Here is a 26,013-nt window from a genome sequence, read left to right on the forward strand (position 1 = left end):
TATCTCTTGCAGCACTATCTGTAATAGCAAAAAGCTAGACACGGCTTACACGTCATCAATAGGGGAAGGGTGGAAGGAACTGCAGTCCTGCCATACAATGGTACCCTGGCCAGCTGCCGGGGACTCTTCTCCAGCCAAACGGTTAGGTGGAACCCACAAGGTATATCACAGCACTGGGTGGTATGGGACCCCTTATCTAAGGAAAGGGGAGGGATACACATGCAGAATGTACTTGTTTATATATATTTTTAAAATGAAAGGATAATCCAAAATTTATATAAATGGTTACCAATGGGAGAGGGCAGGAACAGAGGGAGGAGCAGGCACTGAGGCTAGGCTTCTCTGAATGTACACTTGTTTTTGTAGTTTTCACTTTGGAACCATGAAAATGTTTTTGCATAATTATAAATTAGATTATTTTTTAGTGATCTCTAAAAATTGAAGGTATTCAATGAAAAGCTTACCACACAGATAAAAAATCAAAGCATAAAATAAAAAATCAAAGCCCTGTCATCCTAAATTTGAATTAAAAATATCAGGACAAATCCAAAAATGTTTTATCTCTTAAAAAAAAAAATCCCAACTTTGTCTACTGTAGAGGTTTATAATAACTACCCTAGTAGTAATGAGTACTCCTATTGCCCAGAGCGTGGTCTCTGAAACACATTTCCCACTAAAAAGAACCAGGTTCCTCAGAGAAATGGCCAATTTTAGAGTTGGGGTAGGAAATTTACAGATTATGTAAATCTGAGCCTTGCAACATCTTCTTAGACTGGAAAGCAAAGAAGCCATCAAAGGCTTCTGAGGTCCTGTCAAAAGGATACAGGAGCCAGCTTGAAGGAGCTGCTCCTGGCCAACATTTGGACAAGTGGAGCATCAAATTCTTCACTGCAGGGGCCGGCTCTGTGGCCGAGTGGTTAAGTTCGCATGCTCAGCTGCGGCGGCTCAGGGTTCAGATCCTGGGCGCGGACATGGCACCGCTTGTCAGGCCATGTTGAGGTGGCGTCCCACAGCCCACAACTAGAAGGACCTGCAACTAAGATATACAACTATGTACAGGGGGGGTTTGAGGAGATAAAGCAGGGGAAAAAAAAAAATTGGCAACAGTTGTTAGCCCAGGTGCCAATCTAAAAAAAAAAAATTATTCACTGCAATAGATCAAAACACACAGAATATGTTAAAAATCTATGTATATAAAACATACTCTGGCTACTTTTGGAGGATGCTAGCACATCTCAGTCTTCTCAAAGCAAAGGGAAAGAATAAAGCATTTATCCTAGCTTTTCTGAACAAACCATACCTCAAGGTAACCAAAAGGTTGATAAAGGAAAGTTTTTCCTTATGGACGAATTCCAGCAAATAGATGCAGAAATAATGGTATAATCAGAAAACCATGGGGCTGGCCCCATGGCCGAGTGGTTAAGTTCACACACTCCGCTTTGGTGGCCCAGGGTTTCGCCGGTTTGGATCCTGGGCACAGATGTGGCACTGCTCATCAGGTCATGCTGAGGTGGCGTCCCACATAGCACAACCAGAGACACTCACAACTATGTACTGGGGGGCTTTGGGGAGAAAGAAAAAAAAAAGATTGGCAACAGATGTTAGCTCAGGTGCCAATATTTAAGAAAAAAAGTAATTTATTAAAAAAAAAGAAAACCACCATTTTGCAATTCCTAATGAAATAATGGGTGTAGGCAATGATCATCAACGTTTGCTAAAACCATTCTGTGAAAAATGTTGAAGAACTTTGTAACAGGTGGATCAGGCTGTCAGCTCTTCAATGATCAAAATAAACATCACAGAAGGGCACCAGACATGTGCCTTCTGATGTGATGCAAGAGGAAACACCTTCAACACCTATGAAGGATTGTCAAACAAACGTGCAAACTTGAACCTAATTAAGCCTCTAGATCCAACTACCAGTTTACAAGAAAAACAAGGGACAGAGAAATGACACAATAAGGGTACCATCACCAAAATCCAGAATGTGGTAAATCCTATGGGAAAATTTACCTGGTTTCAACAAATAAAAGGCAATAAAAGTAAAAAGCCCTTATGGGAGAAATCCATAAATTATAAGACTTAAGCATACATTAACCAAATACAAGGTGTGAACCTTGTTCAGATCCTAATTTGAATAAACAAAATGTAAAAAAATTGACACATACATTAACCAAATGCAAGGTGTAAACCTTGTTCAGATCCTAATTTGAATAAACAATGTAAAAAAATTGACACAATTTGGAGTAAACACTGGATATTTGATATTAAGGAATTATTAATATTTTTAGGTGTGTTAATGATTTTGTAGTTATGTATTTAAAAATCTTTCTTTGGCTATCAAAATCAGCTACATAATGAGATTATCAAACTCAGAACTAATGTACAATTAACTTGTAGCCAATCAATTTCTCAATTAAAAGAATTAACATGGTAAAGATATATGAATGGCCCTTAAAGTTGGAAGAGGTCAACATGATTTCATTGATGAAGAGGAATCCAATGCCCAAGACCAGCATTTGCCCAAAATAACACAGCAGAGTCAAGACTAGAAACCACATCTTCCCATGACCAGCACTCTACCTCCCAGCTCAAGGTCTGTCACCAAAAACTAGGAACCATTTTCTTCCCCTCGATATTCAATGTCCGAAAACACAACATTTTTTCCAAGAGGCAGGGAAGACTGCGATGGCTGTCGCCAGACATTGGTACCTCCATGTTGACATATGCACTCTGCACCAATCATTACTGATCACAAACTGTGAGATGACTTTAGGACTGTGGGTGGCAGCTATAACAGAGAGACAATCCTTGGTAATGCTGGATGACTCCAAGTTCTCTGAAAATGCAAAGGGCAAGTTGAAGCACAAACCTGTACATTGTCGTATCTTAATGCTGAGACTGTTCAGTCTCCAGGGAAATATTCAACAAATCTGAAGATCTTAAGAACAGAGAAATAGTGAGTGGAATAAAAAAATTACCATCCCTAAACTCAAATAGTAAATAACACCATAGTTGCTGGTACCTTAAACATGAAATGGGTTTTCCGACAGATCGTTAAAATGTTTCTAGTCTGCCATTTAAATGAATTTTTTGGAGAAAAACATACTGTTAAGTCTGCAAATGGTTAAACAAAAACTGGTAGAGGAAAAAATATCTTTTTTCCCCCATTATATATTTTTTATCTCAGTAGGTGTTGGTAACCTTATGTACTGATTTTTAAATAGCTTTATTGAGATACAATTCATATATAATTCATGCACTTAACGTGCACATTTCAATAGTTTTTAATGTACTTAGTTTTAGAACCATGACTACAATCAATTTTACAACATTTTCATCACCCCCAAAAGAAACTGATATCCATTTAGCAGTCACTCACATTTCCCCTCAAACTCCCCCCAGACCTAGGCAACCACTAATTTACCTTCTCTACGGATTTCCCTATTCTGGAAAAAAAAATCATCATCTTTTAGGGAGCCACTCTTAGGTATTTATGGGTGAAATGACGTATGCGGGATTTACTTTAAAATAATCCAGTGGTGGCTGGGAGCAGGTGGGGATAAGATAAGTCTAAAGGCAGAGCGCTAACAGTAAATAAAGCTGGATAATGCATGGGGAAAGCATAACGTTTCACCATTCCATTCTCTTTACTCTTGTACGTTTGAAATTTTCTACGACAAGAACACAAAGCGTCGTTTATTACCTCCGAAGGAAAAGTTCCAGAGCGGATTCAGCGACTCAAGGAGGATCCCAACACTGACCCTGGTCCTTTCCACCTTTCAGCTCTGCCGTTCTCAGCGCCGACTTCGCCCCGCGGTGCCGGCACCGCGTACTGTTCGACACCCCACGCAGACGACGCCGTCCAGAGCCAACAAAACGGCACACTAGCGTCCCGCGTCCACTTTGGAGAGAGGAAAACCGCAGACGCGCCATCCCTCCTTGGCCACAATGCCCTCGCCTGAGTCAACGCCGCTCCCTGAGCCTCTCCCTTTCGAAGCGGACTGCAGACTCCGGGAGGACTAAAACCGCGTCAGCAGGTGCGGAGCGCCCGCCCCGGGGGCGTCCGCGCCAGGCAGGCCGGCCACAGGCACGGAAGGCGACGCTGGGGCCCGAGGTGCGAGCGCGGCCAGGGCGGCTCCGCGGGAGCCCTCCGCGAACAGCCGGGCGGGCAGCGGCGGCGGGTCTCCGCCCCCGAGCCCAGGGGGCGACACCGAGCCCCCAAGCGACGGCCGAGCAGACGCAAGGCGACTCTGCGGCCCACACCCTGCGGCCCCGCCCGGGCCGCCGGCTGCCCTGTGCCTGCCGCTGTCGCACGGAGGGCAGGCCGGAGAGAGCCAACGGCGCACCCTCGGCCGCCACCGGGAGCCTTGCTTCCAGCCGCCCGGCCTCCGGCTCTCACGCTCGCTCGGGCGCCACCAGACCTCCCTCTCCGCGGCGGCCGAGACCCAGGACGACGCCGGGCTCGGAGCGCTCACTCCCGCCGCCCCGCCGCGCGCCGCACCCTCCTCCGCGGGCAGGCGTCGGAGGACCACGAGGCGGAGACGCCGGAGGCGCAGCGCCGCCCGGACGCGAACCCCGCGCTCGACGTCGGCCGCAGGCGTCCGCTCTGGCGTCGCGGCCTCAGCCCCAAACGAGGAGACCTGGGGCCACGGGGAGAGGCGCACCCAGGAGAAGAGCCGAAGGAACCACGCTCGAGACCAGCACGCGAGCCACCGTCCCGTGACACCCGGCCTCGGGCTGGCGGCGGCAGCAAGACACTCGACCCTCGACGCCGCTGGCGGGAGAAACCGCCGCCGGCCCGCGGTCTTCTGGGACTTGTAGTTCGTTGTGCCGAACGCGCGCACTTCCGCCGCCCACCGGAAGCGCCGCCATTGCACCGCGCTAGTAGGTGAGCCTTGCGTTCGGGGCCCGGGATGGAGGACTGGGCCAGGGCGGGCTGAAGGGACCTGGGCCGCGCCCTGGGATGGAGCGGGCCTGGGCAGCGGCCTGTCAGGTTCAAGTCCCTCCGGCGGCGTGAACGGGGCGGGAGCGGGTCCGGTCAGGGCCCCGTCTGCAGCGGAGCCCGACGGGGTCTGATCTGGTCCGAGGCTGCCTTGCTGCAGGACGGGGCCTGGGCTGGGCTGGGCTGGTGGACGCTCCGGCCGCGGCGTCCCCTCAGCGCCCAGCTGGTGGCGGGGACCTGAGGCGGGCGTAGGGGATGGGACTTGTCCGGCAGCCGCGCCTCACGTCTCGTTTCCCCCTCAGTGCGCTCACGCCGCCCGCCGCGGGAGGCTCTCTGTGCGGGAGGGTAGGCGACAGCCTCCGTGCGGCTGCCCCGGGACGTGGACACGTTGTCTTCCACTGGTACGTGAACTCTGAACTCAGTTTGGAGAGAAAACGTATGTTTCCCAAGCGATCAGAGAACTAGGAGCCGTTCAGGCGGGGCAGACGGCATCCATGAACCCCGGGGTGTCGGGGCCTACGTTGCTTGTGTTCGCTGGCGCCCCAAGTTAGGCGCTGGAGAGGCGAGCGGGACTGGGGTGAGGAGAGCAGGGGCTCTGGTCTGGAAGCTGCCCTGTCCGTGAGGGCTCGAGCCTGGGTTTCAAGGAGCCTCATGCAGTAGAAGCATCTGGCTGTGGAAGTAACTCAGTGCAAGGTGGGGTGGAAAGAGCTGAGGACTCTGAGTTTCCACTTCTAGCGAGGAGCCAGGATGGAGGTTACAGGGCGAGAGAGAGAGAAGGAATTCCTGGTCTCTCCAGCGGTGTTGAGTTTAGGATTCTGGAGTGTGTGGCTGGATGTGCAGGAAGGAATGGCAGGGACAGGGAGCCCTGGAGGCAGGCAGGTCTGGACTAGAGACGGAGCCTGGGGCGGTCCCTGAAACCCCACCCCACTAACAGGGAAAGAGGAAACCGGAGAAGGAAGGAGAAGAAGCACCCTCTTCCCCAGCCTTGCAGCCAGACTAGTCCCCTTCTGGGTGCAGCATGACGAACGAAGGGGACTTTTGTGTGCAAGTATAGTGATAGGACTAAATCTGCTCTGCCACTGCTGTGTGTCAGCACGATGTTAAGGTCTATAAATAGTACTGATTTAGTCCTCACAGCAGCACCATGAGGCAGGGCCTGCTATTCTCCCAGAAGTCTATAGATGAGGAAACTGAGGCCCAGAGAGGTGAAGGAGGGCTGTTCAGGGTCCTACAGTGGCAACTGGTGGAGCTGGGACTTTGAGACCGGGCAGGCTGGCAGCAGAATGGGTGCTCCCAGCCCTCACCCTTGGATGCCTCTGGACAAGGAAGGAGAGAACAGAGGGTGGAGGTGGACACAGACAGTGGGAGACTGCCCAAGGATGGGCAGGAGTGTCAGGACAAGATGGCTTCATGTAGAGTCTTGGGCAGCTTTCTTAGGTGTGGTGTACATTTATGTGTGTGTGTGTGTTCCTGAGTGAGAGGGCAGGGAGAGGACGAGACTGGGCGTGTTGGCCCCTCTGCCAAGGGCTCAGCTGTTGAGGAGCAGCAGCCTAGGGGTAAGAGCGGGGCGCTGGGATGCAGGAATTACTTTGACCAGAAGGAAAACCTCTCCTCTGAGAAGTTGAGAGGACCCACTAGGGAGGGTGCAGGCCTAGAGGAGTTTGTGTGCCAGGAAAGTGGAGTTGTCTAGGGTCATCCCTTGGAGTGAATTAGGAGGCAGGTTTGTCTGCACAGAGAGGATAATGGTGAGAGGGGCTGGAAGAGGGAGTTCGAGCATGGACTTGTTGCTGTAAGGGGGATGGAGATGGAGTGGATGTCGGTATCGCAGTCTTGTACCACACAGGACTCAGAAGCCAGCAGAGGCAGGCAGAGAGGGCAGCCAGTGGCGTGGGGCAGATTGTGCACAGCACCCAAGTGAGAGAGGCTGACTGGTGAGCCCTGGATGGAGGATGCTAAGAGAGAAGGCAGGGGCAGTGGACTGGGCAGGGGTGTACCAGAGCAGGAGGCTGAGAGCTAGGATGGCAGGGTGCTTAGGGCCATGGGTGCAGAGTTCCTGGCTTCCTCCTCCCCAGCCATAAGGCCTTGATTAGGGTTTACTCAAGCTCTTTCTGCCTTGGTGTCCTCGTCTACAAAATGAGGACAGTGCTGTTAATCTTCCTTGTTGGGTTGCGGGGAGGATCAGATGCATGAATTCAGGCAAGTGCTGGGCACAGCACCTGGCTTACAAGAAGTACAGCCTGAGTGGTCGGTGGATTCTGAGGGGTGAAATGCAAGGAGAGTGAGGCAGGGGAGGAGGCTGGGGTCAGAGGCCCCGTGGTGTTTTAATTCACATGTCTTTGACTCAGAGAGCAGCTTTTTACATGGATCAGCCATGGCATTTATTTTATTGTGAATTACCTGTTCATGTCTATCATTTGCTCCTCTTCTTTCTCATGTCTTTATTTTAATAAAGAAGCTTGAGTCTAATTTTGTCAAGTTCAAAAAATAATTCTGGTGGCCTTTTTATTGAATTTACACATTAAATTTAGGGGAGTTAATTATTTTTTTTAACAGGTTTTGGTGTTCTGATCTCAGAGCAGAGGGAATCGACCTCTCTCACACATTGTTGGTGGGAGTCATAGTGGTGTGAATGCAACAGCCATTTGCCGGAGCTTCTGCAACATTTACTGAAATTTTTAAATGCAGCCATGCTCTTGGCCTTGCAGTTCTACCTCTTGGCATTTCTGTTTCAGAAATCCACAAGTGTGTAAAATATATGTGCAAAGAGATTTGTTGCCCATTGCTTATAATAGCCAAAAAACAGGACAAACTTAAATGTCCATCAGAATAACTTATGGTCCCTGTGTAGAGTGGATCTTCAGATAGCTTTATAAAGGAATACAACTGATGTGTCTGTATGGATATGGAGTGGAGTCCAGGAACCGTAAGTGAAAAAAGCTTCCAGTTAGTACACGTTGATTACATTTGTGTATGTGCCTGTGTGCAGATGAAACATATTTTATATTATAAAGTATAAAACACAAGCTTTAGACACGACATTTCTGGAAGGATACACAATAAATCACAGCATTCTGTTTTGAAAATGGGACAGAATATTCTGACTTTTCATCTTGCACCTTTGTTTTTTATATCACGAATACATTTTGGCTTTTTAAACATTATATCCATTATGACTGTGATGGTGTTTGATAAAGAAATAAAAACTTTTAAATCTTTTTTTTTAAATCTAAACTGTCGTTGTTATTTGGTTATAACTGTTATGTAGGTTTCAGGAAAGGGTTTTTAAAGGAAACCAAGCTCTCTTTAAGAATAGAAAAACATAATGTTTTTGGTAGGCAGAATAATGGCCCCAAATATTTCCCCATCCTAATCCTCGAAACCTGTAGATATATTAGGTTACATAGCAAAAGGGTCTTTGCAGATGTGATTAAGTTAAGGATCCTGAGGTGGGGAGATTATCCTGGATTATCTGGGCGGAACCAATGTCATCACAAAGGTCCTGATAAGAGGGAGGCAGGAGGGTCAGAGTCAGAGTATGGGATATGAGGACAGAAACAGGTCAGAGTGATGGGATTGCTGACTGTGGGCTACAACCAATGAATGTAGGCTCCTCCAGGGCCCCAAGGAGTGCGGTCCTGCTGACACCTTGATTTTAACCCGGTGACCATAAAATAATAGCTTTGTGTTGTTTTGAGCCAGGAAGTTTATGGTAATATGTTACAGGAGCACTAGGAAACTAATACAGTGTCAAATTAATCTTCTGAACTGTTTCAGTAGAAATTGAGGATTGTGAGGAGGGCAAAACATAGATGTTAAAGAGGGTTGAATTTCTTGTCTCCAAGCAGGCAGGCTTACAAGAAGTTAAATTATTTAAATTAAAAGATATTTAAATATCTTTATGTTGCTGGTGCCCAGTTTCTTCTCAGGCTGGCAGATCTAACTGCCTGTGTAACATCTCCACTTGGAAACTGTGTCCAGTCTTAACCTGTCTTGATTCTCCTCCCCCTTTTCTGTTTCCACAAAAGGTACAACCTTTTTGTAGTTCTTCCATCCAGAACGAGAGATGTCATTGGTGACCCCTATCCCCCACATCTGTTGCACAAGCCATTCTGCCTCCAAGGTGGAGAATGAATCTGCCCATTTCTCTCCATCACCCTGCAGTCCCCTGAGTCCAGGACTCTGGCGGTAGCGCCTTCTTTTCTGTCACCACAAGAGAACTTCCTCTTGCTACCTCTTTGTATTCACACCTGATCTGTACCCCATCCTATCCTTTGGCAACCACTGGTATGTTCTTCATCCCTATGGTTTTGTGTTTTTGAGAATGTTTTACTAATGAAATCATACATAGCTTTTTAAAAACTTTTTGTTTTGAAATAATTATAGATTCATAGGAAGTTGTAAAAAAAAAAAAGATGTACAGGGAGATCCTGTGCACCTTTCACCCAACCTCCCTCAGTGTCCACCTCTCTCATAACTATATACAATATGAAAACCGGGACGTTGATATCGGTACCCTCCAAAGAGCTTTTGCAGATATCACCAGTTTTACATGCACTCATTAGTGTGTGTGCGTGCATCTGTATAGGTCTATGCAGTTTTATCATGTGTTGCTTCATGTAACCAGCTCAGCAGTCAAGATACGGAACTGTTCCATCACAAGGCTCCCTGCTACATGTTTATATGGATACCCACTCCTTCCCCCTAGTCTCTAACTCGTGGCAACTACTAATCTGTTCTCCATCTCTATATTTTTATTATTTTAAGAATATTATAAAAATGCAGTGATACAGTATGTAACCTTTTGAGCTTTACTTTTTTCACTCAGCATAATTCCGTCAAGGGTCATCCACATTGTTGCATGTATCATTACTTTGTTCTTTTTTGTAGCTGAGTAGTATTTCATGGTATGGAGGTATCACGGTTTAACTGTTCACCCATTGAAGGACACTTTGGTGGTTTTCACTTTGGCTTATTACAAATAGAGCTGCTATGAACTTTCGTGTACAAGTTTTTGTGTGGACATAAGTTTTCATTTCTCTGAGATAAATGCCCCAAGTGCATCTGTTGGGTTATATGGTAAGTCCATTTTTCGTTTTAAAAAACTGCCAAACTATTTTCCATAGCACAGATGGCCGCACCATTTTACATTCCCACCAGCAATCTATGGGTTATCCAATTTCTCCACATCCTCTCCAATACGGTATTGTCACTTTTTAAAAAATTTTAGCCATTCTAATGGATGTGTAGTGATATCTCATTGTGGCTTTTATTTGCATTTCTGTAATGACTTACTATGTTGAGCATCTTTTCATGTGCTTATTTGCCATCTGTTTATCTTTGGTGAAATGTTTGTTTCATGTCTTTCATCCATTTTCTAATTGGACTTTTTTTGTTTATTTAATGTTGAGTTTTCAGAGTTCGTTGTGTGTTCTAGCTATGAGTCCTTTGTCAGAAATGTGGTTTGCAAATATTCTCCTAATGTATAATCTGTCTTTTTCATTCTGTCCACATGGGCTTTCAGGCAACAAACGTTTTTTAAAATTTTGATGTCCAGTTTATCATGTGTTATGCTTTTGATGTCAAGTCAAAGAACTCTTTGCCTCATTGTAGGTCCTGAAGATTTTCTCCTATTTTTTTCTAAATGTTTTATGTTTTATATATGTCTGTGATCCATTTTGAGTTGATTTTTGTGTAAGATGTGAGATAAGTTGAGGTTCGTTTTTTTGCCTGTGCATATCCAATTGTTGGCACCGTTTCTTGGATGCTTTTCAGTCCTCCAATGGATTCTTTTATACCTTAAAAAAATAATAATAAACTGGGTATATGTTTCTGGGTCTGTTTCTGGGTTCCCTATTCTGTTTCATTGATCTAGGTGTTCATTCCTCTGCTTATACCGCACTGTTGATTACTGCGGTTCTGTAGTGAGCCTTAATGTCAGGAAGAGTAACTTGTCCCAATTTATTCCTCTGTTTCAAATTTGTTTTAGGTATTCTAGGGCCCTTCTCTTTCCATATAAATTTTAGAGTAAATTTGTGCGTGTCTACAAAAACCTTGCTAGGATTGTGATAGGATTGGTTGAACCTATAGATGAATTTGGGGAGAATTGACATCTTTACTATGTCAAGTCCTGTAATCCATGAACATGGTATGTTTCTCTCTCTCTCTCTTTTTTTAATTGACCTATGAGATTAATGTTTTTCACTAAATTTAATGCCCTTGAGAGCTATCCAGGTTATGTATAATAGTTCATTCTTTTTATTGCTAAGTAATTTCCCATGGTATATATGTACCAGCCTTCAGCCATTCGCCCATTGAAGGACATTTTGGTTGTTTCCAGTATTTGGTTGTTATGAAAATTTCTGCTATGAACATTTGCATACAGGCTTCTGCATGCGTGTTTTCATTTATCTGGAATAAATGCCCGAGATTATGATTGCTCTGTGACTTTTAAATAAATTAAAAGTTTTAGAACTTTGAACATTCCTCCTGAATATTATTCATTGAAAGTCTTACTTTAAAGGTTCCACAATAAAACATCAAGAGGATGTTCCACAGACTGCTTAACTCTTACCATCAAAGATGTAGGCTACACCCCCACACACATTTTTTTTTCTTTAACCTTAAAATGTCTTCCATCACTTTGGTGATGGGATTTCTAGACTTGAGACCTTGATAACTCAGCCTCTTGTTATACATTGCCATGCTGCTCTCCATTTGTAACAGATTTCCTCTGAGCAGTTCTCGTGGCCACACCTCAGCCTGCATTTGGGGTTCTTGGTTCTGGTGAGGTTGGGCAGCTTCCTGGGTATTAGTTTACTCAGTTCTGACTTGGCTGTTCAGACCTCTTCACTTTTACCTATTGGTGACTTTTAAAAAGAAAATCATGAGTTAGGAATGCCCTCCTAGATGTTTTATAGCCTCAGCTCACCCATTTCTCAGAACAAATCGCAAAGAGATGAAAGCAACAAATAAAAAGGGCATTCAGCAGAAAAGCTTCTTGCCTCCAGAACTGTGGGAGAATAAGTTCCTGTTGTTTTAAGCTACATGTTTGTGCAGTTTGTTTGAGCAGCCGCAGGGAACTGATGCACCAGGTGAGCAGCTTGCTCATCTCATGCAGTTTTGTCAGCAGATTTCTTAGCAAGTAGGGTAGGGGTACTGTGGGTTCTGGTTTCAGTTTGAGGCCTCCACTCTGGTGCAGCACAGCCTGGCACGTGGTTCATCCTCTCAGGCCACAGGAACCAAACCCCAGCCTCTGCCAGCTTCCTGCATGGCCCCCAAAAGCCCATCGCCCAAGGACCCCACACCCACCACCACTTTGCTGTACTTTCCACTCATCCATGGAGACTTCAGTGCTGCTTTTTATCTGTGCTGTGTCTCTTATATGTTTCCTTTTTGTATCTTATCTGTCAAAGGAGCAGAGTGGACACCCCAATGTGTGAACTTCGCTAGAAGCCCAGAGTTTCATTTGCATGGCCCCTAATTGGCATGGAAACAGAGACTTGAGGAGTCAGCAAAGTGATGAGGTGCTTGTCAGATGGGAAAGCACGTACCAATGACTAGAGGTGCAGCATTGGGAGCACGGGGAACTGAAAGATGTTCACATGACTGACACACACGGTGGGCATCTGAACCAGAACTCCATGGGTGGTTTCAATCTGGAAAAGAACTTCCAAAGCCTGTGGAGGAATTTGGAGTTTAACCTGAGCACAGCGAGAAGCTGCACTTAGAAGAGTGTTGTGATAGATGCTGCATCCTGTAGGTCCCCATGGTTTCCTGGGAGAACAGGGGAAAGATAAGAGGCAGGACCCAGTCAGGTCTGCTGTGGTATCCCAAGCAAGAAGCAATAGCAGGGCCAGGCATTGAGGACCAGGGGTGTGGAGAGGTGCGTGATATTTGAAAGGCAGGGTCCCCGGGTCTTTGTGACTGACCGAATGTGACAGTTGAGCATGGAGGAGGTGTCAAGAAGGACTTTTAGTGTCCTAGCTCGGCCCCCCGCATTCTTGGCACAAGGGTGGGGATCAGGTGTTAAAATAAACATTTCCAGGTTGGGAAATACATACATGAGTGGTTTGCAGCACAAAGGGCAGGGACAACGTGTTGGTTAACAGCCCAGTATCCTCTGCTTTTGTTAGCACCTCTCCTCCTCCGTCCCTGACCCTCCTACCTCCCTCTTTGTAAGGAGCACTGTGATGACATTGGCCCACCCAGAAAATCCAGGACAATCTCCCCATCTCAGGATCTTGAATTGAATTTCATTTCCAGAGTCCCTTTTGCCATGGGAGGTGACATAGTCACAGGTTCTGGAGATTAGCACATGGACGTCTTCTGGGGGCCATTTTTCAGCCAACCACAGTCATGGTAAAAAAATTTGCAAAACTTGGGGCTGGCCCCGTGACTGAGTGGTTAAGTTCGCGCACTCCGCTGCAGGCGGCCCAGTGTTTCGTTGGTTCAAATCCTGGGTGCAGACATGGCACTGCTCATTAAACCACACTGAGGCAGCGTCCCTCATGTCACAACTAGAAGGACCCACAACGAAGAATGTGCAACTATGCACCGGGGGGCTTTGGGGAGAAAAAAGGAAAAAAAAAAATAAAATCTTTAAAGTTTAAAAAAAAAAAATTTGCAAAACCCCAATCAGTGTGCAAACAGAGGGGTCAACTGAGACACCGTGAGCAGAGGAGGAAAGAGTGGAAGGGGATGTGGTCGCAGGTGTGGTGGCATCCGGTGGGTGACAGCCTTTTGTGGTGAGTGAGAGGTGAGGATCCTGAGAGCTGGCTGTCACTTCTGACCTAACCAACCTCTGAGTTCTCCATTTCACTCAAGAAGAGAAGTTAGTGAAAATAAAGGGGGCTGAGTGATCTATAGCCTCAGATTTTCTGCAGATATGCTGATCTGTAAGATTGCCCTGAGCTGAAGAATCCTGGTGCCCCCGTGATGCAGCATTGCCCTCAAGTTCCTGTCTGTCTGTGAAGCGGAATCTCTCGTCCCTGGCACTTTCCACGCAGGAGGCCGGTCATTCTCTGGTGAGGCTGTCCTGTGCGCTTCAAGATGCTTAGTACGTCTCTCACCTCTACCCACTAGATGGTAGCCAGTAGTTTTCCCCTCTACATCCACCCCTTGCCAAGTTGTGACAACCATAAATGTCTTCAGACATTGCCAGATGTCCCTTGAGGGCAAAACCACCCCCAGTTGAGAGCCACTGCTCTACAGAAATGGCCGACTTTCTTACACGTCCTGGAGACATCTTCCTCTTGGTGGCCTTGTCCTTTCATTGAGTCTGGCACTCACTGTGGAGGGGTCCCCGAGGAAACAAAGACATTTTATCAGGCAGGATATCCCCAAGGACTCAGAGGTGACCTCCCTGCAGCTGGTCATGGAATAGACCTTTCCTTAGGATGTGCAGGACGTGGAGAACTCAGGTCTGCGGAGTCAGCCGCTTGTGTGCTGGCCATGTGGCCACCCCATGTTGTGGATGGATGGAGCTTTTGCCTTTTTGGGGGGAGGTCATTTTATTCTTTGAGTTTAATGCTGCAAGTCAGGTAAACGTGTGCTCACACCAACTCTAAGAGACTTGAACGTTGAACGTTTGTTCACAGACTTATGTTCTGCCTTAAACATTTTTTAGTGGGATATGAATGGTTTTCCCCCCCAAATTCCTTATTTGACCTCAATTCTGATCATTCTGGCGTTCCATCCGTTGCCTGTGCGTTGCTGCCGTATCTCCTGGTCGGGTGCCAGGTCAGACACAGCCCTGCGGTGTGAAGGCATCATCTTCTGTGTCAGCATGGAAATAGCTGCTCAGCTTGCTTTCTCTTCATTTTCTAGTTATTCTGAGAGGAGTTGAATGCTTGTTTTGCCTGAAGAACTGTAAGTTTGTGTGAGGAAGAGAGATTGGGACCCACTGCCTAGATTGTGCCCAGAAGGAGAGCGTCCTTGCAGAGTTAAGGGAGCTCTCAGACCCCAGCTGTGTGTCGAAGCAGTAGGGTTCCCAGAAGAGACTGTCTTGGAAATAAGAGCTGGCGGGAAGCTGCCTTGGAGGGTTTCATGGTTCCAGTAGCTGCAGGTGGTGCTGGCCCTGTGTTCCTGCTGGCAGTGTCCAGGAGTGGCCCCCCAACGCACGCTCTCGGGAGCTCAGGACCTAAGAGAAACCCCAGCACCTGGAGAACCACAAAGAGGAGATGATGCTGGTGGAAGAACTTACCCAAGCATTTGAAGACAAAGGTGAGACCTGCCAGAAACATGAGGCACGGAGAGAGCATGATTTCCCTGACTTGTGACTCGATCCTTGGTTCTCCAGGAAAATGGGTTTTATAGAGAAAGTGAGGTGAGGAAAATGCCAGTGTTCAAAGCTGGGAGAATGGTGAATGTCTGCCTCCTGGAAGTCACGAGTGACAGTCGTTGTCCCTTGGGGCCTCTAGGCCAGATGGTAGTTCCGAGTTTCAAGAGGGTGAGAGTTCAGCCAGAGGCGCCAGGTGAGTGAGAGGCGCCATCTGGCCAAGTGAGCGGTTGTTGGGTGTGAGCAAAGGCACCGCACAGGATGCATTTGTGGGGTGTTGGGCCATCCCGCTGACCAGTGACTGGGGAGATGGTGTGCGAGCACAGGCATGGGTGTGGGTGTGCTTTCAGTGGGGTCAGCTGGAGTCAAATATGGGGAAGGATTGGGGGCAAGATTTAGGAGGGTTTTTGCCTGGCTGTCTCAGTGGGACAAGCAGAGTGTGGGAAATGATGACGAAGTGAAGGAAAGCAGAGGGTGATGAGTGAGCCACCCAGGCTGTGGGACAGCATCCTTGCACCTCCAGAATGGCTCGAAGGAGGGTACGCCTGTGACACCACCCCATCATCGAGTGTCCTCAGCTGTCCTCCTGGGAATTTTCATATCTTCCTTATCCCCATTCTCACCCCCCCCAGACCCCTCATTTTTGGAAACCAGCCAGTGTTTCATTGTGATATTTAAAATTTTTTTTCAATCAGCTCATGTTTCACTGGTATGTGAAAACTAAACAGGTTTTTTTGGAAACCAGCTGATGTTTCATTGGGATATTTTTAAATTGTACTGTTGTTTTGACACTCTGCCTCCTCCTATTTGGTCTCTTGAAATGACTGGAGAAATTGGCCCTTCCTTCTCTGACTAGAGGGACAACTGTGTATCTATGGACTCGTGGTTCAGACACCCCAGTGCGTGCCTGGGCACTCACCTCGAGCCTGGGGCAGCCCAGGCCCAGATGTAGGCAGCTGGCCCACTCTGCAACTGGAAAGCCAGCTTTACCACCTCGTCTGACCTCAGAGCCTTGGCGAGGTCGGAGCCCTGCCTTCCTGCTCCTCACACCCCAAGAGAATATTCCTCAGCTGTACCAGCCACCTCTCGTTTGTTGGGGGTTGGGGGTGGGCTTGTGAGCCTGGGGCTTCTGAAGTGGGGCTGAATCCCTAATTATTCCCCTAACCCCAGCCCTGCCTTCTGAGGATCTCTGCCCTCTTCACGACAACTTTTTCAGCTATGAGGAGGAAACAGAAGCGCATTCTCAGCCGGTCCCATCCCAGGTGAGTGAGGGACCTTCACTCTCTTTGCCTCAGTCTCTTCGGCTGCAAAATGGCTCCACGAGTAGCACCAGCCTCCTCAGGCCGGCACACATGGGAGCTCAGTAATGCTGCCTTATGCCTTCGGGAGACGCCCAGGGGCTCCCTGCCTTCCTTGTGTGAATGGGCCAGGAGCTCCTAGGACCTGACCCAGCCTGAGCCTCCCTTACTTCGTTCCATGGGCCCGGTCTCTGCTTCAGACCTCCTGTTTGTGGTCGTTGCTCAGTGGGCCCTCGAGGGCAGGCAGAGTGGAGCCTCCATACCCTTAGAGACCAGCAGCACGCTATGGGGTAAGGAGCAGGTCCCTGACCTTGTTCAGGGTCCCAACACCACAGGCATTGTCTGCATGCTTCCCGGGTGCCAGGGCCCAGTTCCCCTCATGTCCTGTGAGACTCCCTGATATGGGAGGCTGTCTTCATAGTCATGTCAGGGCAACTCGTGCCAGAGAAGTTCAGAGACATGTCCAGATGTCCAGATAGTAAGTTGTGAAGCTAAGATGCCGACTTGGGCCTGGCACCAGAAAAGGCTGCTCAAGCCTGCTCTCAAGGAAGGCTGGCAGGTGAAGGGCCATGTGCCTGGGTCTGTGTTTGACCTGAGTACAGCCCAAAGCCAGGAACCTTTGGGGCACTCCTGGACATTATCTTCAGTGCACGTCCTCTCCGTCCCCTGTGCCACCCCAACCCCCCACCCTCCACGTCGGGAGGCAGGGCCTCATGGTAACACAGTGATGTTTCAGCCTCCTGTGAGCTTCAAGGACGTGGCTGTGACCTTCACACGTGAGGAGTGGGGACAGCTGGACCCAGCCCAAAGGATGCTGTACCGTGACGTGACTCTGGAGACCTGCAGCCACCTGTTCTCCCTGGGTAAGGCGGGCTCTGGGGCTCAAAGCTTTGGCTCTTCTCATAGGTGCACCTAGGCTGGGAGGAAGCATTCCAGAAGTGGGTTCCTTTGAGATGCAGATCCTGGGTGGGCCACTTGTTCTGCCTCCACAGCAGGTTTGTGACCTGTAGTTCAGGGAGCAAGGAGTTTGCTTGGGATGGTGCTGGGGCCCTCCTAGTCCATCCACATCTGACCCCAGGGCAAAGGGCCGGGCCCGAGGACATGGTTCTCCTTGTCTCCAAGCAGAGCACCAAGTCCTGTGTTTTCCCCCTTGACCAGGGCTTCTGCTTTCCAAACCGGACATGATCTCCTGGCTGGAGCAAGGGGAAGACCCATGGAGGGCGAGGCAGGGACCTCCCCAAGGTGAGAGCCGGCCCACAGCCCAGTCGGTTAACATGGGCAGAGGGCTCTCTTTGGGCCCCGGGTCTGAGGAGGAGGGAGGCCATTTGTGGGGAGCCTCCTCGGTGTTCTCTGCTGCCTCCTCATGTCTAAGAAGGCAGCCACGTTCCCATCCACGTCAGCCTGTCCCTCTGTCCCAGGCCATGAAGAACACATGTCACTGTCATCCAGCCATTTATCACATGAAGGTTCACTCTGTTCACATCTTCCCTTTGGTCTTCACCCCTCAGCCAACTTGTCTTATTCCCAGGTCCTTGTGCCGCCTCTCTTCCTTGAGTCCCTGATCCTGACTTGCATCTGGGGCAGCAGCTCCTTGGGCCTCCCCTTCAAGCCTGGCCTTTGCCCTGCAGTTGGATGTCCACCCCTCCTCCATGTTGGACGTTTCCATGACTTCTAGGTGATCCTGAGGTGTGATGAGAACTCGTGTGACCTAGGAAATGGCAGCAACCCTTCCAGGATTCCTAAGTGGCCATTCCTGGACCTGCTTTCCCGCCTCTCCTCATCCCATAGACCCATCTCCTTATACGTCCCAGTGTGTCAGCCTAATTGGAATTTTTTTTTTGCCAGCTGTATCAAGATACAATTCACATACCATACAGTTCACTACTTTAAAGTATGCAAAGGCTTTCGGTATATTCACAGCTTGTGCATCCATCACCACAATCAGTTTTAGAACATGCTCATCACCCCAACTAATTGGGCTGCTTCTGATTTTTTTATTGTTTTGTTTTAACTAACAGACTTTATTTTTTTAGAGTAATTTCATGTTTACAGAAAGTTGAACAGAAAGTACAGAGTTCCCATATACCACCCGCCCCGTACAGTTTCCCCTATTGTTAATATCTTGCATTCTGTGGTACATTTGTTAAAATTGATGAACCTGTATTGATAACATTATTATCAATAGAGATCAGTAGTTGACATTAGGTTCACTCTTGGTGTTGTACATTCTGTGAGTTTGGACTAATGTATAATGTCATATATCCACCATTATAGTATCATACAGAGTAGTTTTACTGCCCTAAAAATCCTCTGCCCCACTTGTTTATCCCTCCCTTTACCCTAACTCCTGGCAACCACTGATTATTTTACTGTCTCTCTGAGTTTCGCCTTTTCCAGAATGTCCGGTAGTTGGAATCATGGATGTATAGCCTTTTCTGACTGGCTGCTTTCGCTTAGCAATAAGCATCATGTGTGTCCTTCACATATCTGACATGCCCCTGACCTGGAGGTGTTGAATTTATCCCGTGTATTCCTGCTCCTTCTTACCCTGTGACTCTCACCTGCAGCCTGTTATGTCTTCCTCTGAAGTCTCACCTACATGTACTTATCTTTGGTTCTCAAATGACGTCATTCTCTATTCGGTTTACTGGCAGCGTCTCCCTTCTAGTCTGTCATAGACGTTACTTTCTGGCTGACCTGCACAGTCTGTCTTCCTCATTTCATGTTCCTGATGGAGATACTGCTGTAGAATGTTTAGCCTCCTTTGCCCATTTTCCAATGGCTAGGCACAACTTGGACATATCTTAGCCAACCAAAGATTTCTTTCCTCCTTCTCATCCTCAAATACCCTTTCACTCTCCTTTGTTGAACCATTGTTGCATTTGAAAAGATTCTTTATCAACAGGGATTCCAAGGCCATACTCCAAAGGAAAACTGGAGAGTTTTAGGAAGGAGAACTATGTTGATTGTGGAGGATGTTGAGTGTAGGTAAGGACGTTGCCCAAGAGAGAAAGAGGGTCTCTGACATGAGGGAAACATCCTCTTGGAAGGTAAGTGATGGCTAGAGAGTGTAGTTAATACTTTGCCAGAAGGAGGATCTTTGTCTCCTTGGCAGGCCTGGAGAGCAAAGCATGGGGACTCAAGCAGAGGCCTTGATAGCACTGGATATGAGTGGCTACATGACTAAAATGGACAGAGTGACAAGTAAAGGGGGAATCTTGGAGGACCAGGCCAGAGTCCTGAGCTGGGAGCCTGTGGCACTCATTGTAAGACGCCCAGTATCTTCAGCAGAGGGGGGAGTCCCCAGTAGGACTGTAACAAGTGTGACTTTATCAACAGTACCATGTGCTAACAGTGCACCATGTACCACACACCGTGTGAGGCTCACATATTGACTCATTTACACCTCACAGTGAACCTTGCAAACTACACATTCTTGTTCCTGGCTTACTGCCCAGGAAAATGAGCCTCAGAAGTGGCCAGTTGGTTGCAGCCCAGTTTGGCCAACCATGCTGCTTCTGGGATGACAGTGCTTTTCTGGGGAGTCTGTGGCATCAATTCTGGGGTGATTCAAAAGACTTTTTTTCCTCTGTGGGCAGCCTGAAGAAATGGTAGAAGTGATGTGTTAAGAATATTAAGTCATGGGGCTGGCCCGGTGGTGCAGTGGTTAAGTGTGCACGTTCCACTTCTTGGTGGCCCAGGGTTCCCTGGTTCGGATCCCGGGTGTGGACATGGCTGTGGTAGGCGTCCCACATATAAAAAAGTGGAAGAAGATGGGCATGGATGTTAGCTCAGGGCCAGTCTTCCTCAGCCAAAAGAGGAGGACTGGCAGTAGTTAGCTCAGGGCTAATCTTCCTCAAAAAAAAAAAGAATATTAAGTCAGGGCCTGGCCCTGTGGCCAAGCAGTTAAGTTCTCACGCTCCACTTTGGCAGCCTGGAGTTCACTGGTTTGGATCCTGGGTGTGGACCTACACACCACTCATCAAGTGATGCTGTGGCAGCATCCTGCATAGAAGAACTAGAATAACCTACAACTATGACATACAATTATGTACTGGGGCTTTGGGGAGAAAAAAAAAGAGAGGAAGATTGGCAACAGATGTTAGCTCGGGGCCAGTCTTCCTCACCAAAAAATATATATATGTTAAGTCAGATCAGCGATGATGGTCTAGTAGTTAACTTCACCACTTCAGTGGCCCAGGTTTGTTTCCTGGTCGCAGAACCACAGCACCCATCTGTCAGTTGCTGTGGTGAGGCAGCGGCTCACATAGAAGAACTAGAAGGATGTACAACTAAGATATACAACCATGCACTGGGGGGCTTTGAGGAAAAGAAAAAAGAGAATATTAAGTCAGTATTGGTATTTGGAATCCTGTTCAAGATCCAAAACTAGGAAATAAATAAACTAAGGGTCAGTAATCTAGGTAGAAGCACCAGTTAGGATCCCATCTTAGTTTCCTGTGGCTGCTGTAACAAATTACCAACTGAATGGCTTAAAACAGCACAAATTGATTCTCCCACAGTTCTGGAGGCCAGAAACCTGAAATCAATATCATTGGGCTGAAATCAAGGTGTCAGCAGGGCCATGCTCCTTTGGGAAGCTCCAGGATAAAATCTCTCCTTGTCTTGTCCAGGATCTGGTGGCTATGGCATTCCTTCGTTCATGCCCACATCACTTCAGTCTTTAAGGCCAACATATTCAAACCTCTCTGCTCCATTTTCATATCACCTTCTCTGTGTGTATCAGATTTCCCTCTGCCTCCCTCATATAAGGACATTTGTGATGACAGTTAGGGCCCACCAGATAATTTCCCCATCTCGAGATCCTTAATGCATCTGCAAAGACCCTTTTTCTAAATAAGGCACTGCATTCACAGGTCCCAGCAATTAGGACATAGGTATCTTTTGTGGTTATTGAGGGCTGTATACTTTCAGACCCAATTCTTTCTGTGAATTCTCCCTTAATCTTCACCCTCCCCTGCTGCTTCTTATTCCATTGCTCCCTCTTTGGGGACCAGTCTTCCTGGGTCACCACCTCATTATCTTTGCTTGTTTTTTGTACTTTACCACTGATTTCCTGTTTGCTGATCCATCCCTCCCTTTCATGTCCTGTGTGAAATTACAGTCTATGGATTAGAAACCAACCCAGAGACACTTCTCATACTTAGTGGTCTCCTTCATCTCACCCTCCCCTCTGATGCTTCTCCATTTTTCAGACATTTTGGATTTCTTTCAGACTGGAAGACTACACTTGAAAAGAAAGAGCCAACTTCCAAAGAGGGTACTGCTGCAGAGGATACATCCCACCACGTGGAAGTGAAACACTGTGTCTGGGAAGAGGGCTTCTGGTCCCTGTCATTAGGAGAAGAGCAGGATTGGAGGGACCAGCTAGGAGAGCACCAGGAGGACTCTTGGAGTCAAACAAGACTCATGTCAGAGAGACTGTTTGCTCAAGGGGAACATTGTGAGCATGACCTTTGGGGAAGTTATCTGAGCTTAAGCCTTCTACCTTCAACATTACCCATAAGAACACATTTCCAAAAGTTCAATGCACAGGTTAAAAAGTTGAAACAGAATTCAGTTTTCATTAATCATCAGAAAGACTGGACTGACTTGAAGCCCTGTGAAAGTCATCAAAGTGTTAGAGCCTTCTGTCAGAGCATTTACTTGAATAAACTTGCAAATGGTGAAATGGGAAATAAAAAACCTTGTGAATATACTGTCAGTAGTGACTCTTTCAACTGTGATACCTCCCTTCATTTTCATAATATAATTTCTTCAGCAGAGAACAGTAATGACTGTAAGGACTATGGAGACATCATTAACCATAGCCTATCTCTGAGTGAACACAAGCCAATGCATTTTGGGGAAAGTCAGTGTGAGTGTGACGAATGCCTTGTACAAACTGAAATAAGAGATCCTGGAAAGGTACCATTCAGGTATGAGGAGGACTGTGATGCCTTCCATGTGGCCTCATCTTTTACTGACTGTGACATTCAGACCAGAAAGAAGCCATGTGCCTGTAATCAGTGTGGAATATCTTTCAGCTGTTGCTCTAAGCTTGTTGTGCACCAGAGGACACACACTGGAGAAAAGCCCTATGAATGTAGCCGGTGTGGGAAGTCTTTCAGCCAGAGCTATGACCTTGTCGTACATGAGAGAACTCACACTGGAGAGAAGCCCTATGAATGTAACCAGTGTGGGAAATCCTTCACCCAGAGTTCCAAACTTATTAGGCATCAGCGAACTCACACTGGAGAAAAACCATATAAATGTCATGAATGTGGGAAATCTTTCAGGTGGAACTCTAACCTTATTGTACATCAAAGAATTCATACTGGAGAGAAGCCTTATGGGTGTGCTCATTGTGGAAAATCCTTCAGCCAAAGCTCTGACTTTGTTGCACATAAAAGGATGCACACTGGAGAGAAGCCCTATGAATGTAACCAGTGTGGAAAATCCTTCATCCGAAGCACTCAACTTATTAGGCATCTGCGAATTCACACTGGAGAGAAGCCATATAGATGCAATCAGTGTGATAAAACCTTCACTGGGAGCTCTCACCTCATTGAACATCAGAGAACTCATACTGGAGAGAAGCCTTTTGAATGTGATCAGTGTGGGAAAGCCTTTACTGGGAGCTCTCACCTTCTTTCACATCAGAGAATTCATTCTGGAGAGAAACCATATGAATGTAATGACTGTGGGAAAGCTTTTCGGCAGCGATCACAGCTTATTGTGCATCAGCGAACCCATACTGGAGAGAGACCTTATAAATGCAGTCATTGTGGAAAAGCCTTCAGCCAGAGGTCTCCCCTCATTGTGCATCAGAGAACACACGTTGGAGAGAAGCCCTATCAGTGTAAGATGTGTGTTAAAGCTTTCAGTCAGAGGTCACGCCTTATTGAACATCAGAGAACACATACTGGAGAAAAGCCCTATGAATGTGTCAACTGTGGGAAAGCCTTCAGTGATCGATCAACCCTTACAAAACATGAGAGAACACACACTGGTGAGAAACCCTATGAGTGTAATCATTGTGAAAAGGCCTTTAGCCAGCGGTGTCAACTTACTAGGCATCAGAGAATTCATACTGGAGAGAAACCCTATGAATGTAACGAATGTGGGAAATCTTTCAGTTATAATACTTCCCTTGTTCAACATGAGAAAACTCATGAGAGAGAAAACCTATGAATAATCAAGATGGAAAAGCTTACTGCCAGACCTACTTTACTAGACATCAGATGACCAAAGTATGACTGTCAGAATGTGGTCTAGTGACCACATGCATCAGAATTGCTTGGTGTGTGTGTTGAAACTGCACGTTATCAAGCTCACCCTGATCTACAAAATCAGAATCTCTAGCATTAAAACCCAGGAGCCTGCAGTTTCCAAAAGCAGCACAAGTGATTTGTATGTACACTAAAATGTGTTTACTTCTGAATTTAGGTGAGAAGCTATGATCGGGACCACTGATGAAAAACTCAGTCAGAGCTCTTAACAGGACTTGGGTACAATGCCATTCTGAATTCCCTACCAGATAATCTTTTTAGTGCAAACAACCAGCCAAACTTAATCAGATGTTGTCCCTGTAACACATTCCTAGAAATGATGGGGGACTGGAAGATATTCCTGATACAGAGTCCCAAACATTTCATCAAAGAAGAAATCATTGCATGAGGAAGTTGGTGTTGAGTGATGAACTAGAAAACCAGCCATTTTCAATGTAAACCAGCAATTAACAACACAAATTGAAGGAAGACTAAGGATGGGAAGTCTTCTGAAATGGTTTTTATTAGAATTAAAGGTAGACTCTGAGTATTTCAGGGACTCTGTTCTACTCTAACTCACCTTTGTTGCACAGTTAGGTTGACTGTAATCAGAACTGGGTGCATAGCAATATGAAAAATATCAGGTGAAATGAAAACAGGACCCAAAATAGTATGTACACAAAACATTACAACTACATAAAAACGTGTACATAGATGGTTAAGAAGGTCAATTGAGCAGCGTGTTCAAAAAACGGCTGAAATGTAAATCAACAATGGTGAACAACATGGGAGAGGCCATTACTGCAAACTTGAGCAAGATGAAAGCAGGTAGGAGATGTCGCCTGAAGATGCAGAGTGGGAAAGGCTGAAGCCAGGAGCATGAAGAGAGGACTGCAGCTGTGGTGGTCATGGGACCCCCACAGAGCTGCCGACTGACAGGTGGAGCAGGAGAGAAGAGTTAATTGAAGGTCTAGCCATGAAACTCCCAAGTTTTCTCCCCCGACCTCCCCTTTTTTTCTTGTCTTGCATTAAGTATCTGGCTGTGGGTAAGCAATAAGTAAAGAAGGGAATGAGTTATATGCTAAAAAATTAGTCTGGAGGAGTAGGGAATCTGGTGTATTATGCTCCTGAACAAGGGCTGCCTTGTTTTGGCATTTCAAGGACCTTCTAGTTCTTGCCCTTTTCCCCCTAAAGCAAGGTATGCCATTAAACTGCCTCCCCCCATCTATGGAGCTTCCCATCTGCTTTCCAATAGCCCCTTCTGTATGGGTGGGAGCCAAGGAGCCAGAGGCTTGAAGAAAGCCTCCAACATGGAAGAAAAAATACCTAAGGAAAAACAGCCCCGAAGAAAATAACTGTTCACGGTAACCAAATATTTAAAATGTTTTGTTCTAAGAGCAAGTCAAGATATAATTGCAAATAAAAGATAAATACAAGATGCTCTTTAGAAAAGAGAATTGTGAAAACAAGAATAGACTATGAAATTTCAAGTAAAAGGGCCAGCCCCGTGCCTGCGTGGTTAAGTTCACACACTCCACGTCGGCGGCCCAGGGTTTCGCTGGTTTGGAACCTGGGCACGGACATGGCACCACTCGTCAGGCCACACTGAGGCAGCATCCCACATGCCACAACTAGAAGGACCCACAATTAAAATATACAACTATGTACTGGGGGGATTTAGGGAGGAAAAACAGGAAGAAAAAAAAAGATTGGCAACAGTTGTTAGCTCAGGTGCCAATCTTGAAGAAAATAAAATTTTTATAAGATTCTTGACCCAAAAAAAAGAAAACTTCCCAGAGCTGAAGGAATATCTTCAGATCATGCCAACCACTATCCAGGATTGATGTAAGATCCATACAGCATGAAAAATTGAGAACACCATTATTAAGAAGATATTGCAGAATCTTCTGGAGAGAATAATTTTGAAACCAAGAAAGGAATGTGGTTTTTTTAAAGAAAAGGAATGTTTCTTTGAATTAAAAAAAAAAAAGTAGGTAATCAGAGACTTTGAGGTCAAGAAATTGTTCAAGAAAGTGTACAGATGGTACAAGACAATTGCCCAAATATGAAGCAAACTTTAGAAAGTAGTATTCATTTGACCCTGATGCTGATAATTCTTCCTGGAAGAGGCAGAGGACTTAGGAAATTGAAATAAAAGAGGGAAATATAATCAGATTCTTTTGATTGGCCCTTCACTGAACAGTATTTGCATGGATATGATAT

General features: G+C 46.7%; 2 protein-coding genes across 21 annotated transcripts; one reads left to right on the forward strand and one right to left on the reverse strand.

Moving 5' to 3' along the window:
* LOC139085397 (collagen alpha-1(I) chain-like) lies at positions 1–5,598 on the reverse strand. Its single transcript, XM_070632444.1, has 3 exons — positions 5,466–5,598; positions 3,707–5,182; positions 1–2,839 (listed from the first exon to the last, which is right to left on the reverse strand). The coding sequence occupies exons 1-2, from the start codon at positions 5,596–5,598 to the stop codon at positions 4,023–4,025; spliced, it is 1,293 nt and encodes a 430-aa protein (XP_070488545.1). The 3' UTR covers positions 1–2,839; positions 3,707–4,022.
* On the forward strand, positions 4,093–25,965 carry ZNF544 (zinc finger protein 544). Of its 20 annotated transcripts, none has more exons than XM_070558832.1 (9): positions 4,755–4,891; positions 5,248–5,346; positions 12,358–12,468; positions 13,828–13,968; positions 14,771–15,166; positions 16,392–16,483; positions 17,256–17,382; positions 17,678–17,761; positions 21,756–25,965. In XM_070558832.1, exons 5-9 carry the CDS (start codon positions 15,124–15,126, stop codon positions 23,711–23,713), a joined length of 2,304 nt encoding a protein of 767 aa, XP_070414933.1. In that variant the 5' UTR covers positions 4,755–4,891; positions 5,248–5,346; positions 12,358–12,468; positions 13,828–13,968; positions 14,771–15,123; the 3' UTR covers positions 23,714–25,965. The 20 variants fall into 20 exon arrangements, with proteins under 20 accessions (XP_070414931.1, XP_070414926.1, XP_070414942.1 ...); XM_070558831.1 differs by having other exon boundaries at positions 4,886–4,996; XM_070558830.1 differs by lacking the exon at positions 12,358–12,468 and having other exon boundaries at positions 4,093–4,891; positions 13,828–14,000.
* Positions 25,966–26,013: the final 48 nt, after the last annotated feature.

This window comes from Equus przewalskii, chromosome 9, assembly GCF_037783145.1.
Source record: "Equus przewalskii isolate Varuska chromosome 9, EquPr2, whole genome shotgun sequence".
In the NCBI taxonomy this organism is placed as follows: Eukaryota; Metazoa; Chordata; class Mammalia; order Perissodactyla; family Equidae; genus Equus; species Equus przewalskii.